The sequence below is a fragment of the Eumetopias jubatus genome, unplaced genomic scaffold (assembly GCF_037043125.1).
Source record: "Eumetopias jubatus isolate StellerSeaLion01/CBP00866 unplaced genomic scaffold, mEumJub1_p1.0 scaffold_8, whole genome shotgun sequence".
In the NCBI taxonomy this organism is placed as follows: Eukaryota; Metazoa; Chordata; class Mammalia; order Carnivora; family Otariidae; genus Eumetopias; species Eumetopias jubatus.
In genome coordinates, this window is record NW_028274814.1 from 115774484 (window position 1) to 115793860 (window position 19377).

The 19377-nt window shown below is 40.4% G+C and overlaps 2 protein-coding genes across 2 annotated transcripts in view; both read left to right on the forward strand.

The window, feature by feature from the left end:
- The window catches only part of CRADD (CARD and death domain containing adaptor protein), a 169136-nt gene that overhangs the window by 143329 nt on the left and 6430 nt on the right, over positions 1-19377 (forward strand). The window lies entirely within an intron of this gene.
- Positions 18595-18783, forward strand: LOC114211062 (small EDRK-rich factor 1). The gene has a single exon (XM_088025664.1). It carries the CDS (start codon positions 18595-18597, stop codon positions 18781-18783), a length of 189 nt encoding a protein of 62 aa, XP_087881790.1.

A 19377-nucleotide genomic window follows, 5' to 3' on the forward strand; every position in this document is an offset into this window, starting at 1 on the left:
GAACTATCTTTGAATCAGCACAAAATTACTGCCCGGTAATCTTTCTTTCTCAAGGGATTTGTCGACACTCATCTAATCAGAGACAGCAGAGCACAGAGACTCATCGCAAGAGCAGACTCTGGAGCCAGACAGACCAGGGTTTGAAACCAGGCTGTCCTTTCTTAGGCTGAATGATCAGGAGCAAGTCATTCAGCTTCTTCTAATAGTAACACCCTCGTTATAGAAAGAAAACCATGTCCCATGACGATGAGTTTAAGAGTAAAAGTGTTTCCGTCAGTCTTCCTTTCTCCTTGTTTTAAAATGACCCAAGGAGGGGGGCGCCTGGGTGGCTCAGATGGTTAGGCGTCTGCCTTCAGCTCAGGTCATGATCCCAGGGTCCTGGGATCGAGCCCCTCATCGGGCTCCCTGCTCGGCGGGAAGCCTGCTTCTCCCTCTCCCACTCCCCCTGCTTGGGTTCCCTCTCTCGCTGTATCTGTCTCTGTCAAATAAATAAATAAAATCTTAAAAAAAAAAAATGATCCAAGGAGGGACTGCACTGGTATGAGAGCTCTCTGAGAACTCCCTGAAACCGTCCAGGGCAGTGTTTGAAACCACTGATAAGCTTGGAGCAGGGCATTTGTCACATTAGTCATAGTGGAGAGTGAAATGACTTATTTTGCTTTTCCTCTCTGTTATCCAGCCAGTGGCCAGGAGGGGAAATCTGGGGGCTGCCTACAGCGAGGATGAGGCACAGCAGTGGGGAGGCCATGAGAACCTCGTCGGGGCAGCCTTTTCTCCACCCGCTTCCTGGAAGAGAGAGAGTCTCTACAGCAAGGAGGAGTAAACAAGTTGTCTGGTGCATCTCTCCCCACCTCTCAGACCCTTTATTGCCTGGGGCCCCAGCCACATAGGAGAGCAGGCATGGCAGCAACTTGACCCGTTCCCTTTCCTCCTCCTCCAGTCTGCCCAATGGTATTGTTAATCATTAATAGAAGTAGAATTCCTTTGGGCGCCTGGGTGGCTCAGTTGGTTAAGCGACTGCCTTCGGCTCAGGTCATGATCCTGGAGTCCCGGGATCGAGTCCCACATTGGGCTCCCCACTCAGCGGGGAGTCTGCTTCTCCCTCTGACCCAACCCCCTCTCATGCCCTCTCTCTTTCATTCTCTCTCTCTCAAATAAATAAAATCTTAAAAAAAAAAGAAAGAAAAAAAGAAGTAGAGTTCCTTTGAAATGAACACATAGTGTGGCAGATACATCCCTGGGGTCTGACAGCGTATTCCTGGAGCTCTGTGTTTTTAGGTTCCGTTCTGCCTACAGAAGGCACAAATGGAAGGGCTCAGTTGTCTTCCGGAAAACCTGGAAGTCAGGAGCTTACTCCCAGGCTTCACACCTGCCTCTGTGAGGAACTTTTGAAGCCAGAGATACTCATTGTAACCGAGGTCCATCTGTTGCACAGATTTTTAATTCAGATATTTTTCCTTCCCAAGCCAAGACAGAGAGAGCAGCCAATTTTGTGGCAAGACCTCTTTAATATGAAACGAGTAAAACTACGGATGCTAAATAAAAGAAACCGCTGTGAAACTTGGGTCAAACCCCATAGGGAAGAGGATGTGTGATTAACTGCATCACGTAACACGACCGCCCGTAGGGACTGGCATGGTTCTCTCTGTTGTTCTAAGAGGAGCCAAGGCTGGGGCCCAAGCACATGATACTGCTTTAAAGTACTGCAGCCTCTGGAATTTTCCCTCACAGAGATGTCCAGCGTCAGAGTTTTCCTTCGATTTATGGTTGCTTTAAAGGCTTACCGCTTTTTTACGTTTTCTGAGCTGCATCCCTGCTTCCGGCACCTCGGGGGGTGCTACCGTTGCCCTGAAAGCTCATTTTCAAATGAGAACTTAGGCAAGAAGGCGGTTTTGCAGTACAGAGCGTTCAAGTGATTTTAAGTGGATGAAAGGGGGGAGGATGTAAAGTCAAGGGCCGCCCAGAGCCTGTTTTCTCAGCTGCTTGTGATGATGCTACACAGGGACTAGCTGAAGGGAAAAGGGTTTGCAAAGTGGCCAGTCCATTCACTTAGCAGACATCCTTGGGCCAGCGTGTCCTCATCACCGTCAGCTACGGTTGACAAGCAAGCATTTAGGTTGAGCCATGTGAAACAGCTGCTGTCTAGGGCGGAAACGGGAGAACACTGGCAGTTTCATATGGCTCAGCTTAATGGTTACATGGTAGCTGTACACAGCGACGAAGATTGCAGTGGGCCGGTGCGTGGCACTATGGGAAAGTCTAAGGAAGAGGACCCAACGCAGAGATGTGGGGTCAGGGCACAAGAAGGGGACAGCACAGCTGAGTGCTGTTCCGTTGTTTTGTTTTGTTTTGTTTTTAAAAAAAACAAATCACTTTATTGAGGTATGATTGGCATGCCCCTAAACTGCACATATTCTTAGTGTACAATTTGGTAAGTTTTGACACATGTCTACACCCATGAAACCATCACTATAATCAAATAATGAACATATCTATCACCACCCCCCAATTTCCTCATTCCCCTTGGTAATCCCTTCTTCCTGTCTACCCCGTCCCCAGGCAAACATGCTTTCTGTTATTAGTTTCATTTTGTAGAATGTTATATAAATGGTCTTATACAGTACCCTTTTTTAAATTCATGTTGAAGTATATGTATCAATATTTCGTCCCTTTTTATTACAGAATAGTATTTCATCGTACAGATATACCAGAGTTTGTTTTTTCATTCACCTGTTGATAGATACTTGTATTGTTAGTTCTTACAAATAAGGCTGCTGTGAACATTTACGTACAAGTCTTTGTATGGACATAGGTTTTCTTTTCTCTTTGGTATGCACCTATGAGTAGAATGGCTAGATTATATGGTAGGTATATGTTTAACTTTTGAAGAGACTGCCATATTGTTTTCCAAAGTGGTTGTCCCATTATATGTTCCCACCAGCAGTGCCTGAAAGTTTGAGTTCTTCTACATCCTTGCCAACACTGTATATGTCTTCTGAATTTTTCTCATTTTAATAAGTATATAGTGGTATCTCACTCTGGTTTTCATTTGCATATCTCTAATGACTAATGATGTCGGGCATCTTTTCATGTATTTATTTGCCATCTATATATCTTCCTAGCTGAAGTGTCTGTTCAGATCTTTGGCATTTTTAAGTTGGGTTGTGTTCTTATTAAGCTTAGAGAATTCTTTGTGTGTCCTTTCTAAGATATATGACTTGCACATATTTTCTTTCAGTCTGTAGTTTGTCTTTTCATTCTCCTAGTAGTCTCTTTCAAAGAGCAGAAGTTTTACACTTTGATGACGTCTTGTTCTTTTATGGATCATGCTTTTGGTGTCATTTCTAAGAAATCTTTACTTCAGCTAGAGTCGCACATGTTTTCCACCTCATGTTTTCTTCAGGAAGTTATATAGTTATGCGTTTTTCATTTGGGACTCTGATCCATTTTGAGTTAAAGTTTGTATAGGGCACGAAGTGTAGATTGAAGTTCTCTCCTTGTCAGGTGTGCGTCTGGATAGCCGATTGTTTCCGCATCCTGTGTGGAAAAGACACTCCTTTCTCTGCTGGATTGCCTTTGTGCCTTTGTCGAAAATCCATTGTTCGTATAGGTGTAGCCCTCTTTCTCGACTTCAGGCTGTTGCATTGTTCTGTTTCTCTATTTTTTCATGAATATCACACTGTCTTCGTTTCTTTACAGTGAGTCTTGAAATCAAGTAGCGTAATTCTCCAACTTTGTTCTTTTTCAAAATTATTTTGGCTTTTCTGATTCTCCTTATAAGGAGATCCTTCACATCTCCTTATAAGTTTTATTTTTATCTTTTTTTTTTAAAGACTTTATTTATTTTTTGACAGAGAGAGAGAGAGAGAGACAGCGACAGAGGGAACACAAGCAGGGGGAGTGTGAGAGGGAGAAGCAGGTTTCCTGCCGAGCAGGGAGCCCGATGCGGGGCTCAATCCCAGGACCCTGGGATCGTGACCTGAGCTGAAGGCAGATGCTTAACTGACTGAGCCACTCAGGCACCCCAAAATCCCAGCATATTTTAAAATAGGAATTGACAAGCTAATTCCAAAACTTATATAAGGAGGGGCGCCCGGGTGCCTCAGTCGTTAAGCGTCTGCCTTTGGCTCAGGTCATGATCCCAGGGTCCTGGGATTGAGCCCCATATCGGGCTCCCTGCTTGGCAGGAGGCCTGCTTCTCCCTCTCATACTCCCCCTGCTTGTGTTCCCTCTCTTGCTCTCTCTGTGTCAAATAAATAAATAAAATCTTTAAAACAAATACGCTGGGATTTTGAGAGTGATTTCGATTGAGAGTTGTTGGGCTTTCATGAGGCTGTGTCCATGGGAGGAAAGTATTCAAACATCATTTTTATATCTGAACAACTGGAATTTTGAGACCAGTACAGCATTTAAAAAATTTTCCAGAGCCGCACTTCCAAGTTTATTGAAAACCCACCTGTGCAAAATGGTGTTATTCAGTGCCAAAGGATACAAAGAAAAATAAAATGTTCTAATTCTGGTCCTTATTTCCTATAAATTCACCCTTTTTAAAAAAATCTCCCAGAGACAGAGAATAAGACAATTATCTCAGGCAGTCACAGATAATTGGGAGAATCTATGCTTTCTTGAGTGAGAAGGGTCCCTTTTGCTATGCCCTCTTCTTTCCCCCAATGGCTGCAGACTCATTCACCAAGCAGTAGACTATCGTAGCCTCTTGCTTGGCACAGGAGTCACAAATCAAACACCTGTAGGGCCTGAGAGATCCTGGACAAAGGAGAGCAGCCCAGCCACTGGGCTTTCACATGCATTGTGGGAGAGAGTGGATATTGGAGGGTAACCAGCATGAGGATGACTGGTGAGCTGACAAGCAAAGCCACAAATCTGGAATTTTGTGAAAGCTCCCAATTTTCAAATGCTGTCTCTGTAGTTTTTTGAACAGCATAGGCCAAATGAAACACATCTGTGGGCCAAATTAAGTCCATTGGCTACCAGTATGCAGCCTCTGATGGATGGGCTTTTTTATTTGCTTTCAGGGTCAGCTCTTTCATCAGTTCCCTAAAGGATTTATTTCAGCAATTGCTTATTGAGTACTCATGATGTGCCCGGAAGTGCTCAGTGCCCAGGAAATCGATCAGTGATGGGAGGGACCCTTTCTGCCCCTGTGCTCGAGGGACCCCTGCTCCAGTGTGGGGCTTAGGTGTGGCATAGAGACATTCCTGTGCCACCTCCCATTCTCTCCTCAATCTGCCCCTCCCCTGTATTCTGTCACTTGTTTCAGGCCTCCTGGAAGGGCATGGTTGATGATACTTGGAAGAGTCCTGGAAGGCTTCTCTAAGAAGGTGACAATGTGAGTTAATTATTAAAGGGAGGGTAGAAATTGGCCAGCTGAATGTACAGCTGAACTAGAACAGTGTTCATCAGATTTCTGGCTGCTGTTTGTGGAACATGAAATCAATTTAATGGTTGAATCGGGATTAAAATAAAATAGGATATCATATAGTAAGGGTAAGTATTTTACATTTTGTTAAACTTTTTTTTTAAGATTTTATTTACTTATTTGAGAGAGAGAGACACAGCAAGAGAAGGAACACAAACAGGGGAAGTGGGAGAGGGAGAGGGAGAAGCAGGCTTTCCGCTGAGCAGAGAGCCCGATGCGGGGCTCGATCCCAGGACTCTGGGATCATGACCTGAGCTGAAGGCAGACGCTTAACGACTGAGCCACCCAGGTGCCCCTGTTTTGTTAAACTTTTTGTTCAGTTTTACACACACATACATGCACATGCTTCTAATACATGTCTTTTTGGTTAAAAACCAGAAAAACGTTGTCTGGAAAAATTCCCATTTTTTGACTCACAAGGAGATTAAAAGAATTTTTATTAATGATGACCCCATGTTATTTCTGAGATCCTTTCATAAATTGTTAACTTCAGCTGCTGACTTGCAACTTTAAGTAGGCACTGAATACCTGCTGGGATAGGCGTCTGTAGATCACTCTGACCGCACTCCCTTGCCAGGTCATGGTGAGAATGAGCAAGTGACTCTCATTCCTCTGATTTTCTGTCCTGTATCATCTTCCTGGTGAAATCAATGAATTAGTCTAGGTAGTTTTCATGCCCAGAGTTCCACAGAGGTGCTTTTGGCACACTGCAAACAATTTGCATAAATAGCTAAATTTGCCCCCTGCTGGATCATTAGCACTGAAAAGTGCCCCGCAGCCTAGTAGGCCTCAATTAATATTTGTTGAATTAGCGTTATCTATTTTCAGATCTACCATTCTGTTTTATGTGAAATTAGGCGTATCTGAATAAATTGATAAAAGTATTACAGAAATTTCACTTTAGGCACAAAATTTGAAGTCACGCAAAATCCTAAGGAAATTAAAATTTTGTCAAGAGTCACAAAGTTCTGAAGCCGGGCGGGATTCACTGTGGTGCTCAGCTGTTGTTACATGGCCGCGCTCCTGTGCTTTGCTCGGTCACTCTGGACTTATGTAAGGTGAGGTGTTTGGAATGTACCCCCTATGTGAAAAGCAATTCCTCCATTCATTTTTTTAAAGTTTTATTTTATTATGTTAATCACCATACAATACATCGTTAGTTTTGGATGTGATGATCCACGATTCATTGTTTGTGTGTAACACCCAGTGCTCCGTGCAGTACTGTGCCCTCCTTAATACCCATCACCGGGCTAACACATCCCCCCACCCCCCCTCCCCTCTAGAACCCTCAGTTTGTTTCTCAGAGTCCATAGTCTCTCATGGTTCATCTCCCCACCCTGAGGCCCCTCCTTCATTTTCCCCTTCCTTCTCCTAGTGTCCTCCATGCTGTTCCTTATGTTCCACAAATAAGTGAAACCATATGATAACTGACTTTCTCTGCTTGACTTATTTCACTGAGCATAATCTCCTCCAGTCCCATCCATGTTGATGTAAAAGTTGGGTATTCATCCTTTCTGATGGCTGAGTGATATTCCATTGTATATATGGACCACATCTTCTTTATCCATTCGTCTGTTGAAGGGCATCTCGATTCTTCCCACAGTTTGGCTATTGTGGACACTGCTGCTATGAACATTGGGGTGCATATGGCCCTTCTTTTCACTACATCTGTGTCTTTTGGGTAAATACCCAGGAGTGCAATTGCTGGGTCATAGGGTAGCTCTATTCATTTTTTTTTTATAAGATTTTATTTATTTATTTGACAGAGAGAGACAGCGAGAGAGGGAACACAAGCAGGGGGAGCGGGAGAGGGAGAAGCAGGCTCCCCGCGGAGCAGGGAGCCCGATGCGGGGCTCAATCCCAGGACCCTGGGATCATGACCTGAGCCGAAGGCAGACGCTTAACGACTGAGCCACCCAGGCGACCCAGCTCTGTTCATTTTTTTTAAAACTACGGTCTTAAGATATTTCCTGGGAGCTGTTAGTACTAGACATGTGCTGGGTCCTCACTCTGAATAAGCCAGACACACAGTTTCTGTCTGACTAAAACTCATGGCTCACCGTGGTAGACGCCACGTGCTTTCCACAGACTATGTGTGTGCTCGCTTTGGGTGGAGCCTGCATTCAGGATCCCTGTCATCCCTGAGATTTGGGGTCCTGCCTCTCTGTCCGTATAATGGGCCGTCAGGTCGTCGGTGTGGAAGTGGTCTGTGTGACCAATGCTAATTCTGTGACACTGTCATCTTCCTTCTCTCTGATTCCAAACGGATGTGTTTTTGTCTGTTTGTCCGCGTGTTGTGCGTGTGCTAGGTTTCCACTGCATTTGCAGGCAATTAAAACATCTGCGCCTTTCCTCCAGAACAGCATTTAAGACAAGCTGAAAACATTCTGTACCTTATGCTTGATTTTCTAAGCTTGATAGGATGTCCCATTTCTCCCAACACACATTAAATCTTGTTAGTATCATTCCATCAATCCATTCCAAATTATTTTAATTCTTGATTATGTCGATCACCACATTCATAGTCCATTCCAATTGTGGGAAGGCAGCAACTTAAAAAATCTGCCTTCTATCCCTCTCCCCCAGTTGCTGGTAATAGGACTGGAAGTTTCACTTTTAAGATTATTGTTGTGTCATAGCTTTGAAAGATTTGGTTGGCAAGTTTACATGATCTTCATCTCCTTTTATTTCTTTGGTCTTACCGCTAAGCCGTTCAACCCGGTGGAGCTCCATCAAAGAAATGTACTTATAAGCACTTACTAGTGATCTTAACGTTCTTCTAGGCCGGTTCAGTACTGATAAGGAAAGCGTATCTATCAGAGTTGTTATTTTATAATTTATAATATGCAGTCAAAGCTTCTTCAGTTAACTCTCTTTTTACTGCCCAGGAACCAGCAGCAAAGATAGTATCAAGGGACCCTGGGGGCAGCTTGTTTCCTTTAGTTTGGGTATCGGTTTAAATATTGATGTTTTGATCTTGAAGACTAAAATAGAGTTACAGATATTTTTAAACAATTTTGAAAAATTTGAAGAACAGTCATCCGTGGGAAACAATGTGATTAAAGAGTTCATTTGCCTATTTAGAAAAGGGGAAAACCCAAAATTTATATTTGTATAATGGAACTTCCGTATAAAGAAATCTTTAATGTCATTTTCTTGTCACCTGTGAGAAAAGCAGTGTTGTCATTAATGTTGAGAATTTGCATTAGTCACTTATATACTCTAGGTAATCTACAAGGCACTTTGGAATTTTGTCTCTCAACAACTACACTCTGTTTTTAATTTCAAAAGGTAGTTTTTAAGCACATGTTTCAATAAACCAAGTAATTTTTGCCACCTGCCAGTAAATTTGTAACTTGGAAATACTAGAAATAGGGCTGCATTATGACTTGCATGGGCTGGAGGCACTCTTGCCTTTGTGGCCCCTTCCTCCATAAAAAAGTATTAAAAATGAGGTTTTATGACTCTGTTGGTATAAAGATGAATATATTAATATTATGTATTCAAACATTTTTTTTGACCTGAAGTTCATTTTTTCTTCTCGTTTTAAAAGAAATTAAAACATTTTCACGGGCTTCAAAAAGTATTGTGGGCTCGCATGGGCTCTCATCCCTGTCCTCACTGTGCCTAATGGATAAATAGACTCTGATTAGCAGTTATTTTTCCTTTTCAGTTTATTAATTGTTCTTTTGTGTTTAATGCCCATATTTTTTTTTAAGTGGAACAAAACAACTTCATTTCTGTAGAGCATCTCTTTTAAACTCAATAAGCAGCTGAACATTTGGTGGGAATGACCTGTATCAGCTCTGACATTTATCAACAACTATTCTGAATAAGATATAGAAGACTTTTGAAGAAATTGGTAAAACAGAAATGTACATCCTTTACGTAGCCAGTTCAAACCAGCTACATGGCCTGAAGCTATCAGCATTTACCCATTTTGTAATTTCAAACAGGATATAATGATCATGAAATATCACATTTTCTTCCTCTCCTATAGCAATGTAAAGCCATGTTTATCCCTTTTTCCTATCTAGGGGTTTTAAGGTTTAACAATAGAAGGTCAAGTGTTATTATTCATTCATATTCTAGTAATGACTGCTATGTTTATAAAAATGATACATGTTCATTATAAAGAATCCAAGGAATGCAGAAAAGTATGAAGAAAAGATCACAAATCCTATCACTTAGAATTTAGCCTCAACAATAAGTGAATGTCCTGTTGGACATCTCTTTAAGCATGTGTGTAGATGGGAAGATGGATGGATGGATGGATGAAAGAAAGAAAGGAAAAAAAGAAAGCACGAAATGCTTTTAGAAAAGTAGAATTATATGATACATGCTGGTCTTTAAATTTAAAAACCATTACATTTAATTTTATTTGAATTTAAAGTAAAAGAAACGAGGTGAAAAGAAATTACTAAAACTTTGAATAAACAGTTTTTTTTTTCACAGTAAGAAATGTTTTTGTTTTTGTTTTTTCTCTTCTGTGGTTAAGAGATGATGAAGAACTTGATATTTTTGTTTTTGTTTTTTCTTCTCCCCCAATTATGTTTCTTGGTAGACATTAGTGCTGTTCACCCAGGTCTCTCCCCATCCTGGGATATAGGAGAATCGTACTTCCTCACTCCCTTCAAGTTAGGTATGACCTTGTGACTTGCTCTAGCCACAAACTGTGAACAGAAGTGAGCAGAAGGTCACTTAGGGATTGATGTATTTGGTTGCCAGATCTCTTACTCTTACCCTTTCTTTCCGTCTTGGTGAGCATGGATACTCATGTGAATGTGAAGAAGCATAATATCAATGCAGCATAGAATGCAGAACCATGCCATGTGGGCCTACAGTGGTGGGCATGTGAGAGAGAAGTGAAATCTTGTTCTGTTAAGTCACTGAGATTTAGGGCTTCTTTCCTACCATAGATAACAGTCCATCCTGACTGTTGCCATGTCCTTTAGAAAGTGTTGATTTCCTCTCTGCCATGATAGATGAGATCATTGGCGCTCTCACTGTCTTTCCTTCTTCCCTTCTGGATTTTGGTTAGTTACATTGCTATCACAAAGTCAAGATACAATATTTATATTCTATTCTATAACTTTAATTTTGATCATGTGTATTATTTTAATATAGTCCAGGTATATAGCATTGTCAAGACTTTCGGGGCACCTGGGTGGCTTAGTCCATTAAGTGTCTGCCTTCAGCTCGGGTCACGATCGCAGGGTCCTGGGATTGAGCCCCACATCAGGCTCTCTGCTCAGTGGGGAGTCTGCTTCTCCCTCTTCCCTTCCCTCTGTGCTCTCCCTCTCTCTCTCTCTTTCAAATATATAAAATCTTAAAAAAAAAAAAGATTGTTCTGAGCCTTCTTTTAAAAGTCTTCACAACGAGTTCTTGAGTTTTTATTACTGGTTCACTACTGATTACCTATATATTTGGAAATCATCTTGGCTAAGAATGATATTCATAGACTATACTTTATTCCCCTTAGAATTTTGGAGGAATTGCTTTATTATCTTTTGCATTTAAAGTACTGTTGAAAATTTAACTGACTTTCTCCTCCTTGTAGGCAACTTGCTTTTTCTGCTTGAAGAATTATTTTATTGGACCTGGAAATTCAATTATTTAGCCAGAATATGTCTCACCATTGATGTATTCTCTATCAGTTATTCCTGAAACACAGTATTCTCTTTCATCTTAGAGGTTCTGTTGCTTATTCATTTTAGGGATATTTTCTTGTTTTAGATCTTTGAATACTTTGGGCTGGGTTTTCTACTTCAGGGATGCCCATTAACCTTTCAATGGATTGTATTTTTCTCTCCTCCATAGTCATCATTTTTCTCCAATTACTTTAAATTCTACCTTTTATCTCTGTTTACCTCAAGTCTTTCCTGAATATAGATAAGTTGGATCATGTTAATTCTGTGGTATTTCCAATTTATGAATTTCACGATGATGCTGTTTTGGTCCTTAGTTTATCATTTTAGTATAACAAGCTTCTTTTAAAATCTCATTTTGTTATTTGATTATCTCATTGTTAAGCTCTTGTTTTACTGTATTCATGTTCCTATTATACTTTTATTAAGTTGTTTTATGACAAAATGCTTTCTCTTATTTTTGGGAACTGTGGATTTTGGGGGTTTTTGTCAGTTTTTTTTTTTTTCCACATAATACTTCCTTTTTAAATCCTTGTTACTCTAGTTTGTTACTCATTTGCCATTCCATTTCATTCTGTCTTGTACATGATGGAGCAACTGGGTTCTGCCTTTGGTGCCGGGGTGATTTCTCCTTGACCGCCTTCTGACCCCTTGGGGGACTGGCTATTTCCTATTCTTTAGCTTAAGGGCACATGTAGGCAAAAGAGTCAGGGCAGGGGAGTGAGCTCAGCTGAGCTGTTTGTTGGGATGTTGAACACCTGTGCCCAACTGTCTTTGCTGAGACCATGTGAAGTGTCTTGTCACTTCTGCTAGGGATAGTCAGTCCTTGTTCCCATTTCTGATCTTCCCATACCTCCGTGTAGCAGTTACCATCCTCACTCTACCGAAGTCAGAAGAGAAATTCATTCCTCTCCCAGATTTGGGGATATTAGAGTGAATCTCTCAGTTGTTTGTTGAATAATCAGTACAGCTTCAGGGAATCAGGAATTGGAAGGGGTTCTGCCATCTTTTTTTGTTGGCTTATTTTTGTTACCTTTTGTTCATTTCTTTAAATATTCGAGAGGATGAGGACTGGAACCGGCTTCAATTTGCCATTTTTAGCCAGAAGCCATCTTGGAATCTGTCTTTCTAGCTCTCTTCAAATTAAACATGGATGTGGCCCAGTTCAGTATAGAAAGTGGGTAGCTGCTTACGCTTAACCTTGACAATATTTTATTATTATGGAGTCATGCCCTCTTTTTATTTTCTATTCAGTGCCAGATTATGCAATATAATTTCTTTGGTTTTTGAATGCTAAGTAACCTAAAAGTGGGAGCACTTAGTTAACACTCTAGCCATAGAGTAGAAAGCAGAGCTAAGTGAATATATTGTAATTGTAATGGATCATTGCTTTTAATTTGTTTATTTATCCAACAACATTCATTTATGTAGTGAGTGCTGACTATGTGCTAGGTACTATTTTGGGTGCCTGGGATACATCATTGAACAAAAACCAACAAAGCTCTCCTGCCTGTGAGGAGCTTCCATTCTAGCAGAGATGGGATGAGTGTGTGGGGTGAGGACAGATAGCAACAAATACAGTGCATCCGTGGGCTATATATCAGAAAGTAATATGTAGATATAGGGGATCACAGAGTGGAATGGGTGTTGTGATTAAGAACATGGTGGTCAGTGGGGGTGGGAGGAGGCTCTATTTGATGGAGGGAGTCTGCGGAAGAGTATTCCAGGGAGAGGGACCAGCTAGGGCAAGGCCCTAAGGTTCCAGGCTGGCTGGTGGTTTCGAGGAGCAGGGTGAATGGCAAATTAATGGAGCTGAGTCAGGTCTGTGCAAGTACATGAGAAAAATTAATGGCCCAGCAAGTTGCAACATAAACTTTTAAAGTTTTTGTACTATTTTGAAAAAATTGATTCTACCAACATTCACTAGGTGTTTGTTTGTTTGTTTTTGCTATGGGAGGATAAGTTTCCATCTGTGATCTTTAAAAAGCAGAAACAAATTAGCAAAAACCATGATTAAAACCGCAAAAGTCTGTTCTGTCTAGAAGACATATAGGGAAGAGTAATGCAACAATAAATGAATAGTTGTTCACTACTGAGAAATCAAAAAACAAGATCTGTAGAAAATAAAATTGCTTTAAAAAAAGATAGTATAACCTGTTATATCTAAATGAGACTTTGCCGATCATCTGGTTTTACTTTTTACAAATGAGAAAACAATCTGAGAGAGGCTAAATGTCTTACCCTAAGTTATATGGCTAGTTGATGGCAGATTCAAATTTAGATAGGACCCATGCCTGCTAATTCTCAGCCCCGAGCTGTGGCCACCCTATCTCCCGCCTTTTATTTCAGTGAGAACTCAATTATTGCTAATAGTTTTGTTGTTGACCTTCCATGGACTTGATAGTCAAATCAAGTTTTCCATTACAGTAAGTATGATTTACTTGTATTTTGCAACAGGGCCTTGTTATTTAAGTGGGCGGTCACTTCATCATCCTGGAATTGGTTTTAGAAAGACCAGTTTATTTCTTCACCTCTCTGTGAGGACCACATTGTTCTCTGTGATTATCCATCAGAACAAGTGGTTCTAATTAGTTTTCTTTTCAAGGTGCTTTTCTTTCATTTCCAGGCAGCCAGTCCCTCAGCCAAAGGGATTTCTCTGCCCAGCCGCTGCACTCAGGGACTGGGGTTCACGTGGGCCCTGGGAGGTGGCCGGTCAGGTTGGCTTTCTCAGGTTGGTAGCATCCCCAACCTCTCCATTCCCTTCCCTCCCACAATAAACCGTTCTTTCTGTCTCAAATACATTCTTTCATTTGTGTGTGTTTCCACTAATGGTGTTGTTTTGAAATATATATTTTAAAATTTGCAATGTTATAGGTCTCCTTTTTTTTTTAAGTATTTTCTTTATTTATTTGAGAGAGACAGAGATAGTGAGAGAGAGCATGAGCGGGAAGAAGGGAGAGAAGCAGACTCCCCGCTGAGCAGGGAGCTCGATATGGGGCTCGATCCCAGGACCCTGGGATCATGACCTGAGCCGAAGGCAGACACTTAACCCACTGAGCCACCCAGGCGCCCCAGTCTCCTCCTTTTTCTTACATTTTTGCTTTATCCTAACTGTCCAGCGTTCCCTTTGTGGTCCCTCATGTTTGTCTCTTCCCCTAGTAATGAGCTCAGAGATTGCTTCCAGCAACTTTCTTCCCACAGCATTCAGAAATGACCCTTCATGAATCTGTATGAGAATTTTTCTGGGATCTATAAACCCCAAAACAGGAACACTGGGTTATAAGGCATATGTATACTTCCTAGCACAAACAGTGCAACTTTGTATAAACAGCCTTCTACCTGTCCCTTAATGGTTTCAGAGTTTTTCTCAGGTACATATACATAGGAACAAGATCATGTACCACATTCCAATTTACCCCCATGCGTACTTGCTTGTGGAATGGCTGCCCAGTCCTCATTTCCACCAGCGGTGAATATGGTTCCAGCATCTCCACATCTCTGCCAAAACTTGGTATTGTCTCGATTTCTAGGCACGTAAAAGAATTTATCATGATTATTTCCATTGTTATTTCTTAAATTTCTGGGTTTGAGCATCTCTTTTTTGTTTCCTCTAATTTGAGTCACCTTGTCATATCTTCATCCTTTTTTCTATGGAGGTGCTCATCTTTCGCCTCTTGGGTTTCAGGAGTACCTTGGACAGTCCCGATAGTCTGGCCTCCTGGGTTTTACACATTAACAAGTATCTTTGTCCACTCTGCTCTGTCATCTTGGGTGGTGGTTTCCTTCATTGAGCAGAAATCTTTAATTTTGATGGAAAAAAATTCACCTTTTGGGAATTCTTTTAAAAAGACACTTCCCACTGCTAGTCATAAAGATAATCTCCATTATTTTTATTAACTTTGCAGCTTTACCTTCTATGTTTTACCTTTATCCACACAGATTTCATCACTGTTTGTGATGTGATATAAAAGTACAGTTTTATTTTTCTCTGTATAATTAGTTTTCCCCAGTTTGGAGAAAGCCTCTCCTTTCCCTATTGTAAAATTTTAATTGTTATTACAAGAATTGTCATGTTTATGTTATAATAATGTCATCCCACCCAGGGCACAAAGGACTCTCCATTTATTCAGATCTTGCTTTATGTCTTTTAATTAATGCTTAAAATTTCCCCATTGAGGTCTTATGTGATCTTTGCTAATTTAATTTCTAGATACTTTATAGTTTTTATGGTTTATTTTATTTTTTGTCATATTTTGTGTTTGATTGGTTTTTGTTTTGTTACCTGGCAATAACTCTTAATTGTTCTAGTGGACTATCTTCTTTTTTTTTTTTTTTAAGATTTATCGTTTATTTGAGAGAGAGAGTGAGCGGGAGGCAAGGGCAGAGGGAGAGCAAGAGAGTCTCAAGCAGACTCCGTGCTCACTGTGGAGTCCAAAGTGGGGCTCAGTCTCACGACGCTGAGATCATGACCCAAGCCAAAACCGAGTCAGATGCTTAATTGACTGTGCCACCTGGGCATCTCTCTAATGGATTATCTATTGATCCTGGCCTTTTCTTACATATTAGATCAAATGGTCTGAAAATAGTGATAGTTTTATCTCTTCCCTTCAAATGCTTATACCTAACTTCTTTTTTTTCTTTGTAGCTCTGGTTAGTACCTTCACTACTATATACAATAGTAATGGTGACATTGGGCATCCTTGTTTTGTTTCTGCCCTTAAAGGGAAAATGTTTAAAGGATATCTATTAAATCGGATGCTTATTGAAAGGCTTTTATAATCTTCACCAAGTTAAATAGGTTCCCCATATTCCTAATTTTTAAAGAAATCTTTTTAAGAAATCATAAATATGTGTCAAATTTTATCAAATCCTTTTTTGTACCTATTAAGATAATAGTGACTTATCTCTTTGGACTACTGATATATTGAATTAATTGATCTTGTGATATTAAAATTACTGTAATCCTGGGATAAATTCTACTTGTTCACAATATATTATTTTAAATAGATCTTTTTTACTCAGTTAACATTTAGGATTTTTACATCCAAAATAATAATTGAAGAAAACCTGTAATTTTTCTTTTCTTGTATTCTCCTTATCCTGTTTGGAACAAAAAGTAAAGCAGCCTAATAAAATATGCTATAGAACTTTTGTTATTTTTCTATTTCCTAGAACAACTTATAGACGAGAGGAAATTAAATGTTTCATGAACATTTGATAGAGCTCACCAGTAAAACTGTCTGGGCCTAGAGCTCTTTAGCAGGGGAAGGCTTTGATTGCCATTTCAATGTATTTAATACTTAGGTCTATTCAAGTTGTCTATTTTTTCCTGCACCAATTTTGGCATTTTATATATATATCCCAGTATCGGTTCATCTAGATTTTAAAAATGTATTAGTATACTTGTGTTTATAGTTTATTGCTCAGCAAATTTTCACTCCTAATGCCCTGTGAGAACATTTAATACCCTGTCCTGTTGGTCTTGGGCTTGACCACATGCCTTGCTTTGGTCAATGGAACATCAGTGGACTCAGCCTGCAGAGGCCTTACATGACCTTGAGGCAGGGGTTAGCCTTTTGCTCCTAAAAGGTGGCTACACTAGAAAGGGGCAGTCTCTTAGCTCAACTTTTTCTCTGGTCCAGCAAACCTAAAGCATATGATACTCCCATCAGTGATAGTGGTTCACTGCAGCAATGAGTTGGGAAGGGCAATGTATTACCAAATTCTGCAAAGGAATGTATATAGTTTTTTTAAAAGTGCAACCCCATATCCAACCGAGTCACTGTTATAAGGAACTCATATGTACTTACACCTCTGGTTATGTCACAAAATAACTGAAGTTTAAAAAGGAATTTTATAGGGGGAGCCTTGGTGGCTCAGTAGGTTAAGTGATCTGCCTTCGGCTCAGGTCATGATCCCGGGGTCCTGGGATTGATCCTGGGGTCCTACAGTCGATCCCCAGGTCTGGCTCTCTGCTCAGTGGGGAGCTTTGTGCTCTCTTGCGCTCTCTCTCTCTCACATAAATAAACAAAATATCTTTTTTTAAGTAATTTTATAATTAAAATCCTTTCTGTTATTGTAGATTCCTGAGCATAGATTTATCTGAGTCTCCTAGCTGCTACTTATGGGTCTGCTATGCCTTTCCTTTACTCCATAATCTTCAGTCTTTGAACGTGCTTTTGGATCCTGTATAGTTCCTCTTTTTTAGGTCTCCATTAAGGTGGCCACATATTGTAGAATATAGATCAAAAAGAGGAGGTTGACCAGACAGGAAGATGGGCTTGCAGACTTTCCTTCACTTGGAGATTGCACACTCAGCCAGGATAGACCAGAGGGTGCTGTCCATACAAAGATTTGTTGGAAGAAATGACTTCTTTTTCTGGTACAAACAAAAAAGTCAGAAGCACATAGCTAGTGGAGATGGTGAATTGGAAACTTGACTTGGAAGAACTTTTTTAACAATATGATGAGTTTTTTTTTTCCCTTCCTTCCCCTGTGATCCTCTATTTTGTTTCTTAAATTCCACATTTGAGCGAAATCATATAATTGTCTTTCTCTTAACTATGGGAAACAAACTGAGGGTTGCTAGAGGGGAGGTAGATGGGGGGATGGGGTAACTGGGTTATGGGCATTAAGGAGGGCACGTGATGTGATGACCACTAGGTGTTATACGCAACTGATAAATTACTGAACTCTACCTCTGAAACTAATAATACACTATATGTTAATTAATAGAATTTAAATAAAATTAAATTTAAGGGGCGCCTGGGTGGCTCAGATGGTTAAGCGTCTGCCTTCGGCTCAGGTCATGATCCCGGGTCCTGGGATTGAGTTCCGCATCGGGCTCCCTGCTCCTTGGGAGCCTGCTTCTCCCTCTGCTTCTCTCTCTCTCTCTCTCTCTCCCTCTCTCATGAATAAATAAATAAAATCTTAAAAAAAATTAAATTAAATTAAATTAAAAAAAAGAATGTGATAAGTTACCGTACATCGAGTTCTATATTGTGCTCAGCAAGGGGCTAAAGGTCGGAGGAAGGCAAGAAATAGAAGACATGATCTCTGCCCATAAGGAGCTTGGGAGACAGAAGCATCCTATAAGAAACAAAAAAGTTAAGTGTGAATCTTTTAGACCTGACTCTAAATGCAATAGGAATTGGAAAGGAGATTTTTCGTGGTTAATTAGGTATGAAAGAGGGAGGAGGAGGTAGTTGGAGATATAATGACCACAGAGATGGGAGGGTGGAAGGATGGAGGGCACACAGGGAGATGGGAAGTGGGGTGTTTATCCCTTCAAATGGATGGCTTCATTGTGGTAGATGGGCTTGGTAGAGAATGTTGTTTTGTTTGAAACATGGGAGTTTTAACTTCACTGAGAATGGGATTAAAGAGTTGGATTCAAGATTTAGAATCTGTATAAGAGAGAACATTCTGTCAGTATAAGAGGAGCTAACTCCCTGCTTAAGATATTTAAAACTAGTTGAGGCTCTCTTCCAGGCTCAGTCCAGTGTCAGCATGGCCCGAGGAAATCAGCGAGAACTTGCCCGCCAGAAAAACATGAAGAAATCCCAGGAAATTAGCAAGGGAAAAAGAAAAGAGGATAGCTTGACCACCTCTCAGAGAAAACAGAGGGACTCTGAGATAATGCAACAAAAGCAGAAGGTAGCTAATGAGAAGAAGTCTATGCAGACGAGAGAAAAATGATGACTGGAAAAACCTGGGTGTTATTGCCAACTAGGTGTATCATAAGCTCTAAGGTCAAAGTTTTGTGGAGGAAACAGTCATATGTTATATCCTTATAAAACCATTTTAAACTTTACCTTTCAGCCTGACTTAGTGTAATGTTTCAGAACCATTCTTTAAAGAATAAAACACTAACCATTCATGTGAAAAAAAAAAAAAAAACTAGTTGATACTTAAGTCACAGTATCTGGTGGTTCTTAACCAGGCACAGTACTGCCTCACCCCAGGGTATGTGGACTTGTGTGCTCAGGCAGAGCTGCAGGCCACGGATGAGAAACGCCCTGCATAATGGATGGCCCTGCCTGAAATGCCCATGATACACTTGGTGAGAAACACCAGACTTCCCACACTTCAGTCATTCGGGTTCTACTGGCACAATTTTTGCTATATCTTTGTACCACCTGTACTGCTAACTTACTGCTTTTATTTAAATTTACTTTTTATTTAAAAATTTACTTTTCTTTTTTTATTATTTTTGTGTCATTCTATATCTGCTTTTTAACTTTTATTTACTTATCTTAGTTCTTGCAGTCATGAGTCTGAAATGTTATTTAT

What these genes read in the sequence shown, in the direction of transcription:
- LOC114211062 (XM_088025664.1), top strand. Translation starts at nt 18,595, where the DNA reads ATGGCCCGAGGAAATCAGCGAGAACTTGCCCGCCAGAAAAACATGAAG.